We start from the raw sequence: 18,850 nt of genomic DNA, 5'->3' as shown, positions 1-18,850 counted from the left end.
GGGTGGTGACCTGATACGCCATGATGGTGTTTCAGCTGGAGCTGCAGCCTGAAGGCTGTGGTCCAAGGACCGTTCTCAGGGTTATGTGTCACCGTGACTACAGTCAAAATCTCCCCCACATGAAGTGATTTGCATGTCGTCACCACCACTGGATGAGAAGAGACCGGTAAGCCACAGGCATTTTAGTGACAATGAAAATGCTTCCCAGCATCACCAGTGTTATTTCTGCCTTTCCCTAGAGGACCTGAGACCAAACATTTGTGTAGCAGAGGAGTCAGGAGGACCTCTCCTGATCACAGTGTCACGCGAGAGCTAGCCGAAAGCAGCCTTTAACAACACAGCCCTTTTCCGACGCATTCCTGCTTGGCAACAAATAAGTCCCCAGGCCAGCCCTGTTAGTTCTTCTCTGATCAAAGATGACTGCCATTGAGTCTTTTAACATGCAATTATACTTTGAAAGGTCACTCTGTGAAAATGGTGTCGTGAGACTCCATGTTTATTGACTCCCTTCCCTAGGCAATTTGCTCAGTTTACATGTAATGAATAAATGCTGCTCTTGGCTGCTGCCCAGCCCAACGGGTCTGAAAGCCAAGCTGTGTCAGCTTTCTGCCAGGACATTACCACCAAAACTAAAGGTTGCTGTAGAAAAACCTCTTGACCTGTAGCCTAGGAGTGTCTTTTTCCTGTCACATTTGCATCTGGGCACTTTGCCATAATCCTCCTTGTCAGCATCCCCCATTTCTTCTTGTTTTCAGCTGCTGATGAACCCACCACGCCTTGTATCCAAGTTAGATTTTAGTGCCATTTTGTCCCACCACCGATGTAGCTCCTAACTTACTGGTGATGGTTCAGACCTGTCTCTAGAACTGGCTGTTGTGTCTGCTCAGGGCAATCAGGAGAGGAAAATGGGGTTAGACAGTGTGCCAGCCTTGTAGATGACTGCAATCTGTAGGGTTAATTTATCTCCGGGATGGGCAGCTGACCCACCATGGGCTGAGCAAGTGACTTAACCTGGTAAAATGGTGTGACTGTTACGGCAGGATGGTTTCTGATGCTTGTGCTGGCTCACTCGCAGCTGGATCACGGACCTCCCAGCAATGCAGCATGAATGCAACCGCTTTACAGATCTAGGGCTGGAAGGGCTCACTCTGATCTTGTCTCTGAATGGTGCAGATGGGGTTTCTGCAGCAAGCCTGCACCTGGGGAGCATCATCAAGTATGGAGAAGAGCTACACTGTGCCTACACTGAAAAGCAGTCATGTCAGTCACTGAGGATCTGAGAGGCCAAAGTGTGGCCCATTTGACCTGATGATAGCCATCGAGTCTGAATGGGAAGTACAACCACCGCTGCATAGCGAAACTTCCTAAGTCATGGTAGGGCTTTCACTTAGTTGCAATTTGAGTGAAGATGACTGTGTTTTGCAGGAAGAAATCATCTGTTTCTCTCTGAATGGGAGGATCTCTGAAGTTAAGGCTTATATTCAAATATTTCTCAGCGTTTGGGTCTGTGCTGTTTTGGAGTTTCTCTCTATGCACAGCGATGGACCCTCCAGGATGGACACCCCTTGTGTTCTTCTGTGTTGGCCTCAGTGGCCTGGACACCTGCATGGCTGGTGACTCAGCCCTGGTTCCTCCAGGTTTCTAGCTGAGAGAAGAGTGATCAGGAGGCATGGGTGAGATATGATCCAGCACAGACAGTATGATTAAGTGCTCGTCCTCAGTACACTAAGGACGTATCTCATGAAGGAATGTTTTTTCAACATGACTTCCCAGTATATACGTAAGCTCCAGTCAACATTTGTCAGTCTTGCGTAACAGGCTGTAGGACCAGTGAGTCTGCCATAACCCACGGCCTGTCTGTCAACATCAGCCAGTACAGACATACACTGCTGGAGGGCCCAGGTTTAATCTCCGCCAGTTTTCAATGCAGGAGTTATCACACGCAATCACTGTACAACAGCAACAACAATTTACAGGCTGTCAGGAATGCAGCCAGTCCTCCTCAGACCCGGGGCTGTCCCTATCTTCTGCCAATCCAGCAGAGGAGCCCTGTGGAGGCTTACCCAGAGGAGGCTGGATAAATCTTCTCGGCAGCTCTCACACCGGTCACATCGTTCAGTGGATATTTATGATCTTTTTTCGCAGTCCTGGTTAAGTATTTCTTTGCGAAAACTCTGGAAGTGACAGAGCAGGGCCTGTGACATGCCGAAGTTCATCCCTCTCCGCCTACTGGAAATCCTTTTCCAAGGTCACATGTCACAAGAAACTGCTGCCCAGAGGCAACAGAAATATATTTCAGCTTCACTGAGGACTCTCTTAGATAATATTTTTTCAGTTCAGCATTTCTTTGAGTAATCAGGGTAGCCCTGAGACTGTTACTCTTCTGGATATCTTCTTCCACATCTCAATAAGGCAAAAGCACAGGCATCACCCGAAGCTCATTTTGAGTAATGATCCCTTTCAGTATCAGCTGCTACTTAAAAAGATGTTATCAGCCCTAAAAGGCCTCACTGCATTATTATTTTATGTTGGTATATTATGCTGTTATTCATTCATATTGCTGTAGTTCCCAGAGACCTTTCTGGGGATCAGGACCCTATTGTGGAAGGTGCGGTAGCCTACTGTCATTGTCAGAAGCTGGAGAGGAACCCGTATCCGAAATAGGAGCCATCTGATGGAGATACGAAATGGCCTAATGTTTCTGTGCAAGATCCTGTTTTAATTCTCAAAGCTAAGGGAGGGACTCCCATTGATTTTGGCTGCTGTTGGACTCAACATCTCTAGAACTGGTGGTATCCAGTCCTGTGATCCAGCGATTTGGCACAGTTTGTTAGGAGAGACCCAACCTGATCCCTGCGGGTGTATCTAATGCTCCTGCTGTGAAAGGCAGAGGCAAAGACGTTGAGTTTGCATGCAGCCCCCCATGCATGTACACCAATGAGCCTAGCAGAGCCTCAGTGGAGCCTCGCTCCCTTGTGCCTTAAAACCATCTTGGCCCCAAAGTTGACATTAGTAGGTTTTAGAGAACAGTCCTAAAATCATCAAAGGCTTCAAGCCAGCTGCCTGACAGCGGTTATCTTCAATAGTAGAAATAGGGATTGTAACATGAAGAAAGTGTCTACGTAGGTTGTGTATCTGAGTTTCTCTTGAACTCAAGCCAATAGGACCTGACTGGCAGCAAAGCGACTCTTGCTATGCAGTCATCCAGTCTGCGGCAATAAGGAAAGTGCCTTTAAGATTACGTGAAAACTCTGCCCCACATCTCATGTTTGCATTTGAATAAGTTTATTTCTCTGTCTAAAAGCTCTCATTTTTCAGCCTGCACCACATGGATGTTGAAGCAGTTCATCACTGTTGCCATGAAAGTTCAAAGCCATTTATCTTCAATAAGGTTACTTGATGCAATTTCTAACAGCAAGAACCCCTCTGTCCTGGGGCTTTCTACAAGATTAAATGATGTATTCAGATAGGCAATGTCTCATGAGGATTTTCAGTACCTGGAAGATATAAAGCTCATTCTAATTGAAGGACAGCAGGCTTTGCAATTGGTGTTTCCCATTTGCCTCCCATTAAGGTTTGTTAGACTCTTTTTTGGAGCCTGGCACCCCTTTGTGAAAGTACTGTGAGAACAGCCATCTTTGCAATGAATGTTAGTCTTCATCCTTCTCTTGAAGATGATCACTGCTTACTAATCCTTCACAGTCATGTTCTGGAGGGGCAGAGCCCAAAAGGGGTTAAAAACTATTGCCTTTGTGGAGAGGGAAAGAATGAGTGATCATAGTCCTAGCCAAGGGTATAGGTTTAATTTGATATTCTGCCAAAGATTTTTTGGGTGGTTTTCAGCAAATACTTTCCTACCTTGGTGGGAGCTATGTAGGCGAAAGACAACAAAGCTGTCGGGTGTCAGGGTTTGGAGGAACCACTAGCAGCTGCAGGTAGCCGGGTACCCACCAAAACCAGAGCAGCTGTGGGGCAGGATTGGAGCTGGGTGTCTGCACTCATTGTGCAGTGTCAGGGCCATCCGCGTGCAGGACCACAGTGCCGAGGACTGGTCCTCTCATCTGCACTGCAACCAAGACAAGGCTTCCAGCAGACGAGAGAGCTTTTTGCCGGGTGGAAGGTGCTGATGTGAAGAGACACATCTCCGCACAGAGCCTTGGCTCCCCGCTGGTTTGCTACTCTCGGGGTGTGTGATCATTCTCCTGACAGCCCCTGCTGTGACCTCACTCCGAGTGGTTTCTGTTGAGTAATGTTTCTGTCCAGAGGTTGAGCTCTGCCCTCAGTTGTATGTGTACGCCTCCGGAGCTTGCAGGTGCTGCCCTGTGCTACCCTGCTGTGAAACCCCCTCGTTTTCTGCAGGGTCAGCTCCACAGAAGATGAATCATCTTTTTGTGTGAATAGTTCTGTGGATGATACATGTGGCAATCTCTGTTTTCCGCCCTTCACTCAGATGATGTGAGCATGCAGAGCTAATTGGATTAAAAAAAAAAAAAAAAAAGGGATTCAGAACTTACACTCGTGTCTGAACAGTTCATAAGCTGCAGCTCCTCCATGTGAGAAGGTGTTTCTGATCCATTTGGAGCAGAAGTGCATCTCTGATCTGATCCATTTGGAGCAGAAGTGCATCTCTGAGTCTGTTCTGGCAGACTTTTCTCTGATTAAAGTGTTTTTCAGGTGTGGTACGGGCTAGAAAAGCAGATAAATCATGTACACTACAGTACTGTCAATCGTGTTTCATTCCTCTGATGCCCAAAAGAGAGAGCCAGGCAGCAGTATCTGGAAATTTATTGCAAACCATTCATTTTGTTATAACCCTTCCAATGTCCAGAATTTACCATCCCTCCTTTCTTCAGTAGCTTACTGGCCTGTGTTCATGGATGGTATGAAACGGAGGAAGGGACATCAGAGTGCAGTGGGAAGAGCATACTGCCCTACTTCTCAGCAAGCCCCCTGGCTGGCACTGGCACAGCGAGATCCTTTGTCATCTTCAAGATGATGAGAGTCGGGATGCTTCAGCTGATTTATAAGGAGTCATGGATATATGATGTGAGCTTAATTCATAATGGGAGTGAGCTGAAAGCACTAATGCTGTTTTACTGCAGATCTGACATTAACATTCACACTGTGTCTGATGGATAGCGCAGGAGAACCGAAGTAGGTTTTCTAGTGGGTCTAGTAGCAATCCATCTGGCTCAGCCTGATGAAATTATTGTTGCAATTTACTAATCTAGGCGCAAGAAAATCCATCCATGAACACAGATATGTAAAAACTCTAAAAAAACCCCACCATTTTTTCTTTGTAAAGAAAATTAAAACAAAACAAAGAGAGAACACTGTTCTCACGTAGGTAGGAAAACAGAATTTTGCAACACATGCATAGCAATTTTGCAAGACCTGACTTTCTCCTGCACCAAATGAAGGGTACTTCCTTGCTTCAAAGAGATATAAAGCTGTGCTATTCCCATTTTTGAAGGAATTTGGAGTGACTGGGTATAATACGGTATAGAGATGCAAAATATTAGAGTACGAAATGAACTCTACAAGCCCCAATTTCAGCCCAAATTTAGGAAGCCGAGCTATGGCTGCCTTTCAATCATGAGTAGAGCTGTAAAAAGTGCTATATTATGGACACTGAAAGAGTGCATGTAAACTGAATTTCATTGTTGATCCTACTTGCCAGCTTTTTGTGATTTATGTCTCACCATGAAGAATATTTGCTTCTCTTTTGCTTTATGGCAGTGAAGGGTTGCTCATAGGCTTTGAATTATGGCAGAATTAGAATGTCTTCCATGGTAGAAAATCCTTAAATATTACCTTAAACATTTGAGTTTTATGTTGAGATGCTTATGAAGGCTGGATTTAGGCACCCTTATCTCCTTTCTCCTCAAAATGTGTCCTCCTGTCCTGTACTAGGATTCTTACCAGGCAGATTTTCATCAGTTTTCCAACGTATCTGGATTTCTGAAATCCCTGCCAAAGCTGGGGCTTTGCAGCTGTGGAGAGCGCCAAGCAAGGAGGTTACTCGGTTGGCTGCAAAGAGCAGAGAGAACAATTCAAGCAACAGCACCCAAGAGGCAAAAGCAGGAGAAGGCAAGAAGCTCCATGGTCTCTGCAAGCCAGAGGGTGAAACCCAGGTTGAGAGCTTGAGAGCAGGCTGAGAAGGGTGGCCACCAAATGAGGGGGACGGCTGGGAAAGAAATGGAAAGGCTGCACTGTTTGCATCGTCACGAGAAAGCTTTGGGAGAAGGACACACGGGATGTGAGGAGGTCTGTGTTGGAGAGGCCACATTTCCACTGTGCCTCCTGCCCCATCAAAACCAGAAAACCGGGATGCTGGCAAGGGATGGAGATGCCCACCCCAGAGAACTGTTGCTATTACACTCATCCTACCAGGAATTCACTGGTCCTTTGGCGAGGGGCATGCCCCAAAATGCTAACAGCGCATTCTTCATTTCCGTAGATATTTCAAGAACAAAAGGTGACAACTAGCAAGAAGTAAACAGTCTGGAACAAGCAAATACCTGAAGAATATCCATCCCTGTAGAACTGGTTGTGATCAGGCAACAAAAGCAGCATGATATTAGGTTTCTACCATGGTGTAAAAAAACTCCAGAAGTTTAAGCTAAAGGAACCATTTTTATGGGGTTTTATTGCTTTTGTTTTGTTTTAATTCAGCAGCAGAATATTTGTCGGATGAGCTGGGGAAGTCAGTTTCAGTCCACAAAAACTCCAATGATTTATTTATTGCTGTCATTTAGGGAAAGGGCAGCAGTTGTTGCTTCTGAATATTTAACATTGCAGGGAAAAAAGCAAGCCACTCAGAAGCCTGCATCTTCCAGTGAAGCACTGTGAACCAGCATGCCTCCCTGGCCCCCCAAATTCAGAGGTGGGACAGCTGTTAAGGTATGCCCCAGCATACTGTCGGAGGGACTGAGACTTCTTCTTCAGGCCTCAGCTTGTGTGGTCATGAGCAGCCCGTTGAAGAGACTCTAAGTCTTCTCTGAGCGGTGACCTGCTATGAAAGCCCAGGTAAGGAGGCGAGGTGCATCTGCAACTCAGAAGCCATTACCTGTGTAGCATTCATCTCAGGGAAACTGCAATTTGTTTTACTTCACCTGTCAGTTAGAATTATTCCCAGGAGAGCAGCAGGTGGGAGAGATTAGCATCAGTGTTTTTTCCTGCCCAAAGCTAGCTACAGTGTAGATGACTTTTGAAATACTTGTTTGTTCTTGACTTCTTACATTCTTACCTCTCTTCCCACCCTTCCTTTGTTTTCCACGGGACTCAAGCAACGAGCCTCAGTCCCTCTAGCTACTAACTGACCCAACCCACCAGATGTTTCTCAAAAAAGCATTCAGGAGCAGCCAGGCCACAGCCACGCATGGGAAGAAGGGAAAACAGGAAAAGACAATTTCTCATGCTTCTCATGTGTCACATTCACTGTAGAGCTCCCTCCTTCAACACATCGTCTACTGTGGTGGGATTTCACTGCTGTTGTTGGCTATGGAGGAAACATGCCTGACTGCAGATGGGACTGAGTGTCAGGAGATGGCCAGCACCTGCCTCTGACTCTCCCCAAGGAGTCATCCAAGGGAGAAGCTCTTCGAGAAGGCTGTACCTTCTTGTGACCATCACCGTCTGTGAAACACCCTCAGCAGAAGAAAGGGACCATCACCACTCTCCAAGTGCATGGAAGATTAAAAAAAACGTTATTTTTAAAGGAGAGCATTTCACATCTCATAGACAATTTGCAAACAGGTATTCCAGCTGCATTGTTTTAAAACAATATTTAGCAGCACACACTGTGAGTCTAAGGGGCACAGAATTCAATAGCGAGATCAGTGCCCAATTTAGGACTTTATTTTCTGAAAATCTCTTTTTGAATGCTTAAGGAAATAGCAGCTATAAAGGTGAATGCCCCGATGGCTGGCTATAGTTATATCTATCCTGGAGCCAGACCATCTAGCAAGCCTTTCACTGCCCATCATGATATAAGAGTGAGATTTAACCACGCTCACAGCGACCATCCATTATCTGTCATCCCCAATTTAATTTAGGATGAGGGTTCCCAGACCCCAGATCAGCGGAGGTGGTGACTTTTTCTTCTGAAGGTTTCACTATCTGGGTGGTGAAGGTTGCTTTTACAGAAGCTGAAGGGAGCTCTGAAATTGCAAACTCCCTGGGGTTTGGTCGTGACCACAGCATGAGAGTTAAATCACCATTGCTAGTATGGAAACCTGAGTGCTCTTGTCCCTTAGTGGAATACTTTCCCTTTTACCAGGCACAGGGGCCTCCTTAATACCATGCAATTAGGCAAACTACGAGGGAAACACATTTGCATAGCATGGTCAGACCAAAGGTTTCTGTAAGTCACCCTGGGTGGTGTTTCCAGGAGAAAGACGTTGTTTCCAGTGTTGCTGGAAGGCAACAATAAATTGATTAGCCTCTTTAAAATTTCTCATAAAATTGTATTAACAAAATGGTAAATACATTACATAGAGACCGTAACCACAGAATGTTTACATAATGCCCACTGTGGATGAGTACTAAATACCATAAAAGACCTGAGACCCCCCCAAAAAGTCCACAAGTTCTGGCTCTCACAAGGCAGCTAGAGCACCATTGTATCTCCTCCTTCTCCTCTTCTTCCTCTTCCCCCTCACATTTCGTCTTCAGCGTTGTGAACTTTGCTGGTGGTTATTGCAATTCCTATCGCTAGGCTTCCGTTGTCGGAAAAGAGCTGAGCCAGGGAAGTGTTCAGCACAAGGCAATCCCCGTCAGAAATGACAGAGTCAACACACTCCAGTACCGACCTGGGGGTCGCCTCCCACTTAAGGCGCCTCTGGTTCCTGTTGAGCTCGAGACGGTAGGTGAAGTTGTCGGCTTGGGTCGGCGTACCAATCAGCATCATCGTAGCGAAGAACTGGGGATGGCCTTCATACTTCTCCTGCTTCCTGAGGACCAGCAAAAACTGATGGCCAAGGCAAGAGTGCATGATGATCCAGTCTGTGGGGGCAGGCAGGTGCATGTCCGTGGCCAGGAAGACAATCTCTGCCCCCTGAAGGATGTTGATGCGGTGGGTCTGCCTCAGGTGGGACACCACCACCTCCAAGTGCCCTTCCCATGGGCAGGAGAAGAGCGGGCACGTGCAGGGAACCAGCTGGGGGTCATGTACTGCTTCGTGGTGATGGCAGGGAGGAAGGATGCTTTGCTCCACGGATGTCTGGGCAGCTGCACAGCGGGTCGGTGCATACTATGAGAAGAGAGAAATTACAACGTGATAGCAGGTGGACAAGGAATTGGTGCAGATACCAAAGTGCAGACCCAGCAAACAACAGTCACCTAATACCCCACCCAAAACATCAGCAGTGGGAACGCCAGGAGCACAGCACTGTTGACACCAGGTTGAGATCAGGGGCAATCCAGGCCTGGATCTGCACAGTAAAAAGTGCTGGCAGTTGCCGTGTTCTACACGAGAAGAGAGAAACCACTTGAGCCATGATAAGTCACTTCAAATGAAAGTCATGTATGTGTTTAAAGAGCGATTTCATTAGTTTTCGGGGGGAAAATCTGATTAAAAAAAAAAAAGCCCAACAAAGCAAGGGCAGCATGGGGCATTTTATATAGTTAGGCTCTTGCAGCTCAGAACAAGGAAATGAAATATGTATGGCTTTATTATTCTTTAATGAAACACACTGACAAATACAGGCATTTCTCCTGAAACAATATGCTTTATAACACCCATAATTTGTGAAATGAAAGTCAGTTTTTATTGTATATGATGCCTTCATTTTATTATTTATTTTTTTTGTCAATGTATTTGTGCTTAATTGATGCATTTACCTCCATAAATCTTAAATGGCTTTCAAAGGTGGATGGATGGCAAATTTAGGGCATTTTTATACTAAAATATATATACAAGTAAATTTGGATTAAGATAGGGCAGCCAGCTGAAAAGGCAGCAGCTCTTGCAGAAGGATTCCACGTGAGGACTAGGCAGCAAACCACTCTACCTAGGTCAAGCGGATGTTGCTGAAGAGAAACGAGTGAGTCTTATTCAACCAAAAGCGTATCCACACGTAATCCTATTCAGGAAGAGTAATGGTTCTCTGCAATAACTCTGTGCGTAGACAAACCCTAAGGCACAGGCCGTGATTCATCCTACCCAATTTCAAGCATTTGCTTCAGCCACCCGAGGTGGAAACCTGGTTACCTTGGACTGCCTCTGCAGTCAATAGAGGGAGGCAGCCCTTCCCAGTGGTGGATTCTGATCTTAGCTGGAGTAATTCACCTCCTAAAGGTGGCACTGGCTGCTGCCGGAGTGACTAAGGCAATCTGTCTGTGACAGATACAATCTGTCTAGTTGTATCTGAATTTTATGTGCTTAAATGTAGGAGGACAATGTCCCCCTCTGAATTCCTTTGGAGATGCTTATAAGGAGTATAAGAATTAAGAGCACACACACACATATATATATATGTGTACATTTTGCTTTAACATAGGTTTTAGGAAGATTGATGTAATTCCCCAGATACTGCCCTATGTCTGCTTTGTTTAACGTATGTATGTACTCAAAATTACTGGAACAGCAGTACGGTTCTATGATCTAACAGTTGTTCTCCTCCATGCCACATCAAAGTCATAGCAGGTATGGGCTTTATTCAGCTATTTTTGAGCAGAGATTTGTTTTAACCAGGGACAAGTATAAACACAGAATCATAGAATCAAAGACTCATAGAATCACAGAATCATAGAATAGTTTGGGTTGGAAGGGACCTCTAAAGGTCATCTAGTCCAACCTCCCCTGCAGTAAGCAGGCACATCTTCAACTAGATCAGGTTTCTCAGAGCCCCGTCCAACCTGACCTTGAATGTTTCCAGGGATGGGGCATCTACCACCTCCCTGGGCAACCTGTGCCAGTGTTTTACCACCCTCATTGTAAAAAATTTCTTCCTTATATCTAGTCTAAATCTTCCCTCTATTAGTTTAAAGCCATTACCCCTTGTCCTATGGCAACAGGCCCTACTAAAAAGTTTGTCTCCATCTTTCCTGTAGGCCCCCTTTAAATTCAGAAAGGCTGCTATAATGTCTCACTGCAGCCTTCTCTTCTCCAGGCTGAACAACCCCAACTCTCTCAGCCTGTCCTCATAGAAGAGGTGCTCCAGCCCTCGGATCATCTTGGTGGCCCTCTTCTGGACCTGCTCCAACAGCTCCACGTCTTTCCTGTGCTGAAGGTTCCAGTATAATAGTTGCCAGATATGTTGCAAATGGTGAGTTGTCTCATCTCTCTATGGATACCATGATGTCTTTCATTATAGCCTTGACGTGAGGGTACGTGTTCTTACTGCAAGCAGTTTTTCCCACCAGAACTTGCACTTTTGCTTTCCAGGATGTTTTGGAAGGCAGTCTTTTGGGTCAGGTCTCTCAACTCTCAGATGACCCAGGCTTCCTTGCCAACAAGGATGACAAAATCTTGGATTTCCATTCTCATTTTGTTAGCAGCTGCCAAGGGATGTGATGGGCAGTGCAGGGTTGTGACTGCTGCCGCTGCGAAATTCATAGTTCTTCCCAAGGCACTGGGTGTCAAAGGGAGCTGTTTCTTCTTCCTCTGACATTTAGTATGAAGAATAATTGACTATTTAAGTCCCGTTATTGAACCTTGAAGCTTTTTCTTCGGAGAATTATTACTTCCATAGTACTGTTCTACTTTTTCCTTCCTCATATTTTATTTGTTTTGCTGTACAAAATTCAAGAATATAAACTTTCCAAGAAGATAATGAATTGAGGACAGATAAATGACTACCATTGTCTGGGAAATAAAACAGGTCATTATATACTAATCGAGGTTTGTGGCTTTAGCTGCTTGCTTATCGCAGTGGGATTGCTGGTTCACACTTAATTCTACATTAATTTTTGCATCCCATTAGGATGAAAGCTATGGTTAATTTAAACTCTTTTTGGTGACGGAGGCTACTGCAATGGCAGATCATAAAAGCCTTTTAAAAAATCCCTGAAATGCTAATTGCCTCATAAAATGAATTCTAATCTCCCAATCTAATACAGTGGGTGTGAGCAATTACTTTCTCTCACCAAACTGTTAATGCAACATTAGTGATTATACTAATTAAAACTAATGAACTCATACTCACATGCTGATAAACCTCTCAACCACTCGACAAGTTCCACCCTTCTATCAGTTTTATTTAACTCCTCTTTAGGAAGATGAATCTTAAATTAACCTCTTGAATAACATTCAAAATTAGGTTTTGAAATGTGAAGCTTTATAGACTGTGTATAATTCCTCTCCAAAGACTACCAGAGTCAGAGAAACCATTTCCACTGAGGATGTAATTGAATTTAGAAATGCATTCTCCTAATTCGATAAGCATGGAGAGCGATGGTAGCTCATCCACCTAAACTGTATGCAAGGTAAGAAAATATAAGTATCTTCAAAAATCACTTTATGACAAGCACGTTTCCATGGCTCAGGAACTAGAAATGACGATGAGCCGTTTATTCAATGTATCTTTCTTTTTTCCTTCATTTGTGATTTGTTTTGTGTGTGTGCAAATAATTGAGATTTCCCTTTTACATTTCGCATTTTTGAAACTTTTCCATGAATCACTTAAGCAAAGGATTTTTGGTCTGACTTTGCTCAGTTCAGGTTTATTGAAAATTCTGGAAATCCAGCACAAACACATGATCTATTTTTATTCTCTGACTAGGTGAGAATCATGTTCAAAATCTGGTTTCTGAATTATTCAACATTCCTGTTTCTAAATTCTAAATTTTGTAATATTCTGAAGGAAATGTTTAAAAATTCTCTGTCTCTGAAAAAAAGCGTCACAGAAAACTTGGTTTACATTTACTTTTGAGGTATGAGTGTATCTACTGGGGTGCCTGTTCCCTTGTTGGTCTTTCATTTGGATGTGAATCAAACCTTTAAAACTGAAATGCAAAACGGGCATAAAATGGTCAGCTTGGGTGTATTTAAATGCTTGAATAAATATTTATGAACATTTTTTCCGTGTTCAATCTGCTCCGGTATTTACTTTCCATCATTTATTGCCCAATTACCTAATAAAATTAGGTTTATTATATTGTTGTGTCAGCCCAGTAATATTCTCAATTATCTTTTAGCCTGTTGGCCAATTTCAGTCACATTTACCTGTGTGATACAAGTCTCATAGGTTTTAATTTTAAACCACTTTTGTGAGAAGAGGCAGCAGGGTAGAGAAGTATGACCCTTTTGCGTCTCCAGGGAGGAACAGCTTGCCACGTGGGCAATATTACGTTGTCAGATAGGAGCGAACCTAAACAACAGCAGTTTGATCCCAGAGTATTATAGACACCAGAGAACTCGCATGAGACAGCGTCTTTATGAACGGGAGAAAAGGCTTCAGCCAGAGTGCTCCTCATTAGATGTGAGATAATCCCACCACGAGACACCAAACCGCAGGAAACCAGGCTCTGCCGCTCACAAGAAAATTTCTTTTTAATGATGCAGCTTATTATAGTGTAATTCTTTTCAAGAACAAGTCATTTGGCAAAGATTGATTTATAAACACATGGTACTTGGAAAAAAAAAAAAAAAAAAAAGGTTATATTTGGTGACCCGGGACACAGGGTTTCTGAGTCCTGCCCCAGCCTTTCTATAGGCTTTCTGCTAAAAATGCAACAAACGGCTCTAGGTGTGACTCATCTGTTCTAACTTTGACATCTGACAAGTAGGTGGCTAACTCTGAAGAACATCAGCTCCTTTTACAGCCCATGCAGAGCCCGGGAGTGGAATTCACTTCATCTCAAGAGATGCTGCCCAGACACTGGTCTTTACATGCAGCCAGGACCAAACCCATCCTCGGAGCAGACTCACAGAGGTTTTACTGGTTTCTAGACAAGGAGCAGACGGGCACCCCTATTTCTGTCACGAGAGAGTTGTACCACTATGGGCTTCTCCTGTGTCACTGGAGACAACACAGTCCGTGGAGGGAGAAATGGATGCCTGTTCGCACGAGGGTGTAAATCCGTGGCTCCCTACCACCATTACACCTCCAGTCATCAGTGACTTGATAGAAAATCCAGGGGAAGGTTGAAGGGTAGATCCAAGAAGCAAGAGATCTCCAAGAGGTAGAGAAGACACAAGCATATCTCTGAGTGTGCAGATGGAAAGCTGAGGCGCCCACCCAGGAGAGAGGTCTTTGGTATTGCTCCTCACGCTCTGGAGGACCTTTTGTGTTTTAAGTAGCAAAGACTTTAGGTCAACTGTGGTAAAAATAATGGAAACAGAGGCAGCAACCCACACCGCACCCCTGCTGGCTGAGCTCCCAGCCCTGTGGGGCGCAGGCACCGGCTACACCATGATCCCTCAAGCCCTGCTTCTCTGCTGCACATCCGCACAGCTTCAAACCACAGAGCAAAGGCGGCTGCTGCCCTGAGCAGCCAAACCCCTTGCAATTGAAGTCCTGACTTGCAAACGGGGGATTTGCTCGCTGCAAGCCCCTCAGGGTGAGGAGAAGGTTGAATGCAGTCCTCCCACCCCATGGGAGAGGACCCAGACCCCGATGATCTGGAATAAAGGGAGGGTGAGTAGTACCACCACATTGTAGAAGAAAAAATGCTGCTCACGCCTTCAGAGTGAAGGTTAAATGTCACCTTTCTGCACTTTCCCATGTTCCCAGTGTAATACTAGGAGCCTAGATACCCCATTCATACTTTTACTTACAGTAATGCACATAAATATGTGAAAAATCAGTCTTTTACATGCCCATGAACAGTGCAGATGTGCCAAGGAGAACATCCCAAGGAGTGAGGACAGGGACTAATTTGGTGCCCAGTCAATAAGGGTTTCTGACAGCAAAGCAGGTGCTGTGAATAATTATCCTTTTCTATACACTTCACACCTGTGCAGCTGCATTTCATCCAGTGATCACACACAATTTTGCAGACACTCGTTAATTCACCCATGGGCCAGGCTATTTGCTTGGAGAAGTCAATGGAGTAGTCTGGTGGCCGTCACAGCAGAGCTTCTAAGCAGGGTCACACAAAAAATGGCAGAGATGAAAATAAAGCCATCGGACACACCAGCCAGCCTGAACTAGCAGAGAGTGCACCCTCCTTGCCCTGGTCCAGCTTTAGCACGCCCTGAGACACTGCCACCTAATTCTCCTCCCAAGAGGGAATTTGTATCTGCTCCTTCTGTGGATCCAAACTCTTTCCTCCTCAGCCACAGCTTTCTTGGCTGGGTTACGGGACACTTGGTAGGAGCCGCGCATGTTCAGAGCAGCACAACAGCTCCTTCGGCGGGAGCCAGGGGTTAAGAGGGGCTGTGCTTGCACCCCCCGTTACAAACCCACCACCTGTGCTAACGCTGCCTCCTGCTACAGCCAGCCCCACTCCAAAATCCAGTTTGCTATGGTGTACAACTTGTAAAACTTACGTGATTTGGGATAACACCTGATGCAGGCTGACTTTAAAATAAATATTTAATTAAATACACAAGTGAACACACATACACATATTTATATATAGACTCATAACACTTACAGGTCTGTTTCAAATGTTTCTAAGAATAATGTGGTGGGGAAAAACACATTGTTTTGCCCAGGTTCAACTATTCTGGTACCATTTTTATTTAAAAAATAGTGGGACCTAGCGGAGTGGAAGCCCATGCATCTTGATGATGAACTTATTTTGCTGTCCCTGTGAAAATAGTCCCAAACTTGAGACTGCATATTTTTTAAAAAAAACTGCCTCTAAGAAGAGTTCTTTTTGTCATGTATTTTTTCTTCTATGAGGCTCATTGCTGTGGCTGTCTCTGTGCATCACAGGCATCTGTCAGCTGATAGCTATGATGTTGAGCTGAAGCGCAGCGGCAGTATTATTTCCCAGTTTAGGGTCAAGGAATTTAGGCATGGAGAGATTAAAGATCCAAGTGTGTTGACCATATTTTGTTGCCCAGCCTGTATCACACAGCTCCTGATTTTTCATAGGAGAGTTGCCTCCCAGAGCACTTGATATTTTCAAAAGCCAGCCTCCGTTAACCTCAGATGAAGCTACAAGTGACTAAATTATCCACAAATCAGGTTTAAGACTTTGAGTTGCGCAACTCGGGAGCAGAGATCAATTGACTAGAAGCCATCCATGAACAGCTTGCTGTAAATGACCCTCCAGTACCATACAGGGCTTTCCAGGCAGAGGCGTGAGTGGAGTCCGGCTCTCCAGGGCAACATCGTCTTCTTCCCAGCTACAGGACCTCCTTGCTAACCTGCCATCACTTATCTCATCTCCTCCACCACCCTATGTGTGACAAGGGACAACAAGGGATGCAGTCAGTCTGTAGGTAGGTGAGCAACCCAGAAACGTGCCATGGGAACTTGGTGAACCTTTGGCTTTGACTTAAAGATCTCTGCAGGCAAGGAGGGACGCGGGCCTGCAGCTTTGGAATGCTTTGGGTGAGAGCTCCACGGTGACTTTCAGGGTTTCTGTTGAAACAAATCAACATTTTCTTTGCCAGTGAAAAGTGCCGTTTATTCAGGTTTCTTAACGTCTTCCTCCTCTTCCCTGGCTTCTCAGGGTCTTTTTGCTTCTTCTCATCTGTATGGAAACTGCCTCCAATAATTTTCTAATTTTCAGCTTTTTTCTGCTTCATAAAAGCTTTGCCACCCGCTAACATCCACCTCCACGTTACTTACACCCACCACACAGGGACAGATGCTCAAAAGAACTATAAAGGTGACATGAAGAAACCGGCGAGTCTTTTAATCCTGGTTTTCATTTAATTTCTCTTCTGCTATTTTTTAGTATGCTAATGAGATTTTGTAAATCTCTCGGATGAAAGAAAAGAGAAGGATGGAAAAAAAAACCCAACCCTCAACCTATTTTGTTAAAAGCCGTACTTCTGTATCCGAAATTAGGAAGTCCAGGCCAGGACTCATGTTGGGGATTCATTTAAAATTTTAATTACACAAAATCCTATTCATTATGAATGCATCAGTTGAATTTCTTAAGTACTGAATATTAGTTGCAGCTTTGGCAGTGAAGGGATTTGTTTTCCCTACTATCAAATGGCAGCAAGAGGACAACTTCAAGCTCATTTTGCTAATCTCACTTTGCAACATAATCAGGCATGACTCGGTGACACAGTGCACAGGATGTGTTAATGGCTGTCCTCGTGCTAATTACACACCTCTGAGTATGCAGAGAAAATGCTGCTTTAGTACATGTCCACACTGCATGACCACACTTCTCTGTATCAGAGGACCCTGAATTTTACATGAGGCCACGTATTTTTAGAGGTATTTTGGAAAAAAGAAAATTGGGTTTTTTTGTGGTAGTTGTAGCAAAAATACATTACAGAATTTTAAATGTATCCCAGCTGGAAAGAAAGACATTATTCTCAAATTAAAATCCCTTGCTTGCTTTTCAAAAATCAGGGTTTTCAGCATAAACTGTCATGCAGTCTTGAAGTGTAAGAAAAAAATATCAAGAAGCTTGACATTCTTCAATATACTGAAAACAATTAATTATAATGAAATATAAACAGGATCCACACTAAAGCATGCCAGTCTCGTAGATGCTTTCTGAGAGACACCCAGGAACAGACAGAGGCAGGGTGGAACAGGGTCATGGTCTCCAGATCTCTTGCTTTAAAACCAAGTTTAATGGACCATTCCCAGCCCAGGTGGGAAGACACCGAAACTCCATGTGTTTCAGAGTGAAGGGAGACGCACCGCCAAAGCTGGTGGGTCATGGACACCCAGGCAAATGATCCCAGTTTAGTTGCTGTGTTTGCTGTATTCTACCTGAGATCCCTTTCTGTGCTTTCTTTGAGGAATAAAATACATTAAGTAGATACAAGCAAAACCATGGACATGGGCAATTCCTGTGGAGCATCTGGCACAGTATTTGCTAGCCAAAATAAATGAAAAGCATGGAGATGAAATAGACAAAATGGAAGCATCTGGGTCTGTGGAGGCATGGCAGGTTGACAAGTTGATGTAATTCATCTGCTCTGGGGTAATTTCCCTGTGCCTAATCCAAGGGTTTAACCAAGGATGAATCTTAGCTTTAAGACCAAGAAGGCACTTCGAATACTGTATTCAGTTTTGGGCTCCTCACTACAAGAAAGACATTGAGATTCTGGAGACTGTTCAGAAAAGGGCAACGAAGCTGGTGAGGGGTCTGGAGAACAAGTCTTATGAGGAGCTGCTGAGGGAGCTGGTATTGTTTAACCTGGAGAAAAGGAGGCTGAGAGGAGACCTTGTTGCTCTCTACAACTACCTGAAAGGAGGGCGTAGAGAGGTGGGGGTTGGTCTCTTCTGCCAAGTAACAAGTGATAGGACAAGAGGAAATGGCTTCAAGTTGCACCAGGGGAGATTTAGGATGGATATTAGGAAATATTTATTCACTGAAAGGGTTATTAAGCACTGGAACAGGCTGCCCAGGGAAGAGGCTGAGTTATCCTCCCTGGAGGGATTTAAAAGACAAGTAGACGTGGTGCTTAGGTACATGGTATAGTGGTGGTTTTGGAAGTCCTAGGTTAATGCTTGGACTCAATGATCTTAAAGGTCCCTTCCAACCTAGATGATTCTATGATGAATCTTAGTTTTAAGATCTGTAACAACAGAAAAAAGGCATCCTGGCTTTGAATAAAGACAGTATGAGACCATGACTGTGGGAATGCATAGGACCAGATAGTGTCCAGAGCATCCTTGCTCAGTGAAGGTTTATCGTGCACCCATGCTCACTACCATAACCCACGTTGCCTTTCTGCTCTCTGTTACTTGGGTTTGGGAACTCCTGACAGAAACATTGGCTTCCTGGAAATTTTGAAGGGCTTTTATAACTAACA

General features: G+C 44.5%; 1 protein-coding gene across 1 annotated transcript in view; it reads right to left on the bottom strand.

Moving 5' to 3' along the window:
- Positions 1-8,510: 8,510 nt before the first annotated feature.
- SIAH3 (siah E3 ubiquitin protein ligase family member 3) overlaps positions 8,511-18,850 on the bottom strand; it is a 50,873-nt gene continuing 40,533 nt past the window's right edge. The window contains exon 2 of the mRNA XM_063342199.1: positions 8,511-9,253. Within this exon, the coding sequence (XP_063198269.1) occupies positions 8,660-9,253 (594 nt within the window). The 3' untranslated portion in view covers positions 8,511-8,659. The remainder of the gene's footprint in view (positions 9,254-18,850) is intronic.

This window comes from Chroicocephalus ridibundus, chromosome 1 (assembly GCF_963924245.1).
Source record: "Chroicocephalus ridibundus chromosome 1, bChrRid1.1, whole genome shotgun sequence".
NCBI lineage: Eukaryota > Metazoa > Chordata > Aves > Charadriiformes > Laridae > Chroicocephalus > Chroicocephalus ridibundus.
The sequence above is the reverse complement of the archived record's forward strand: the minus strand, read 5'-3'. Positions and strand labels throughout refer to the sequence as shown.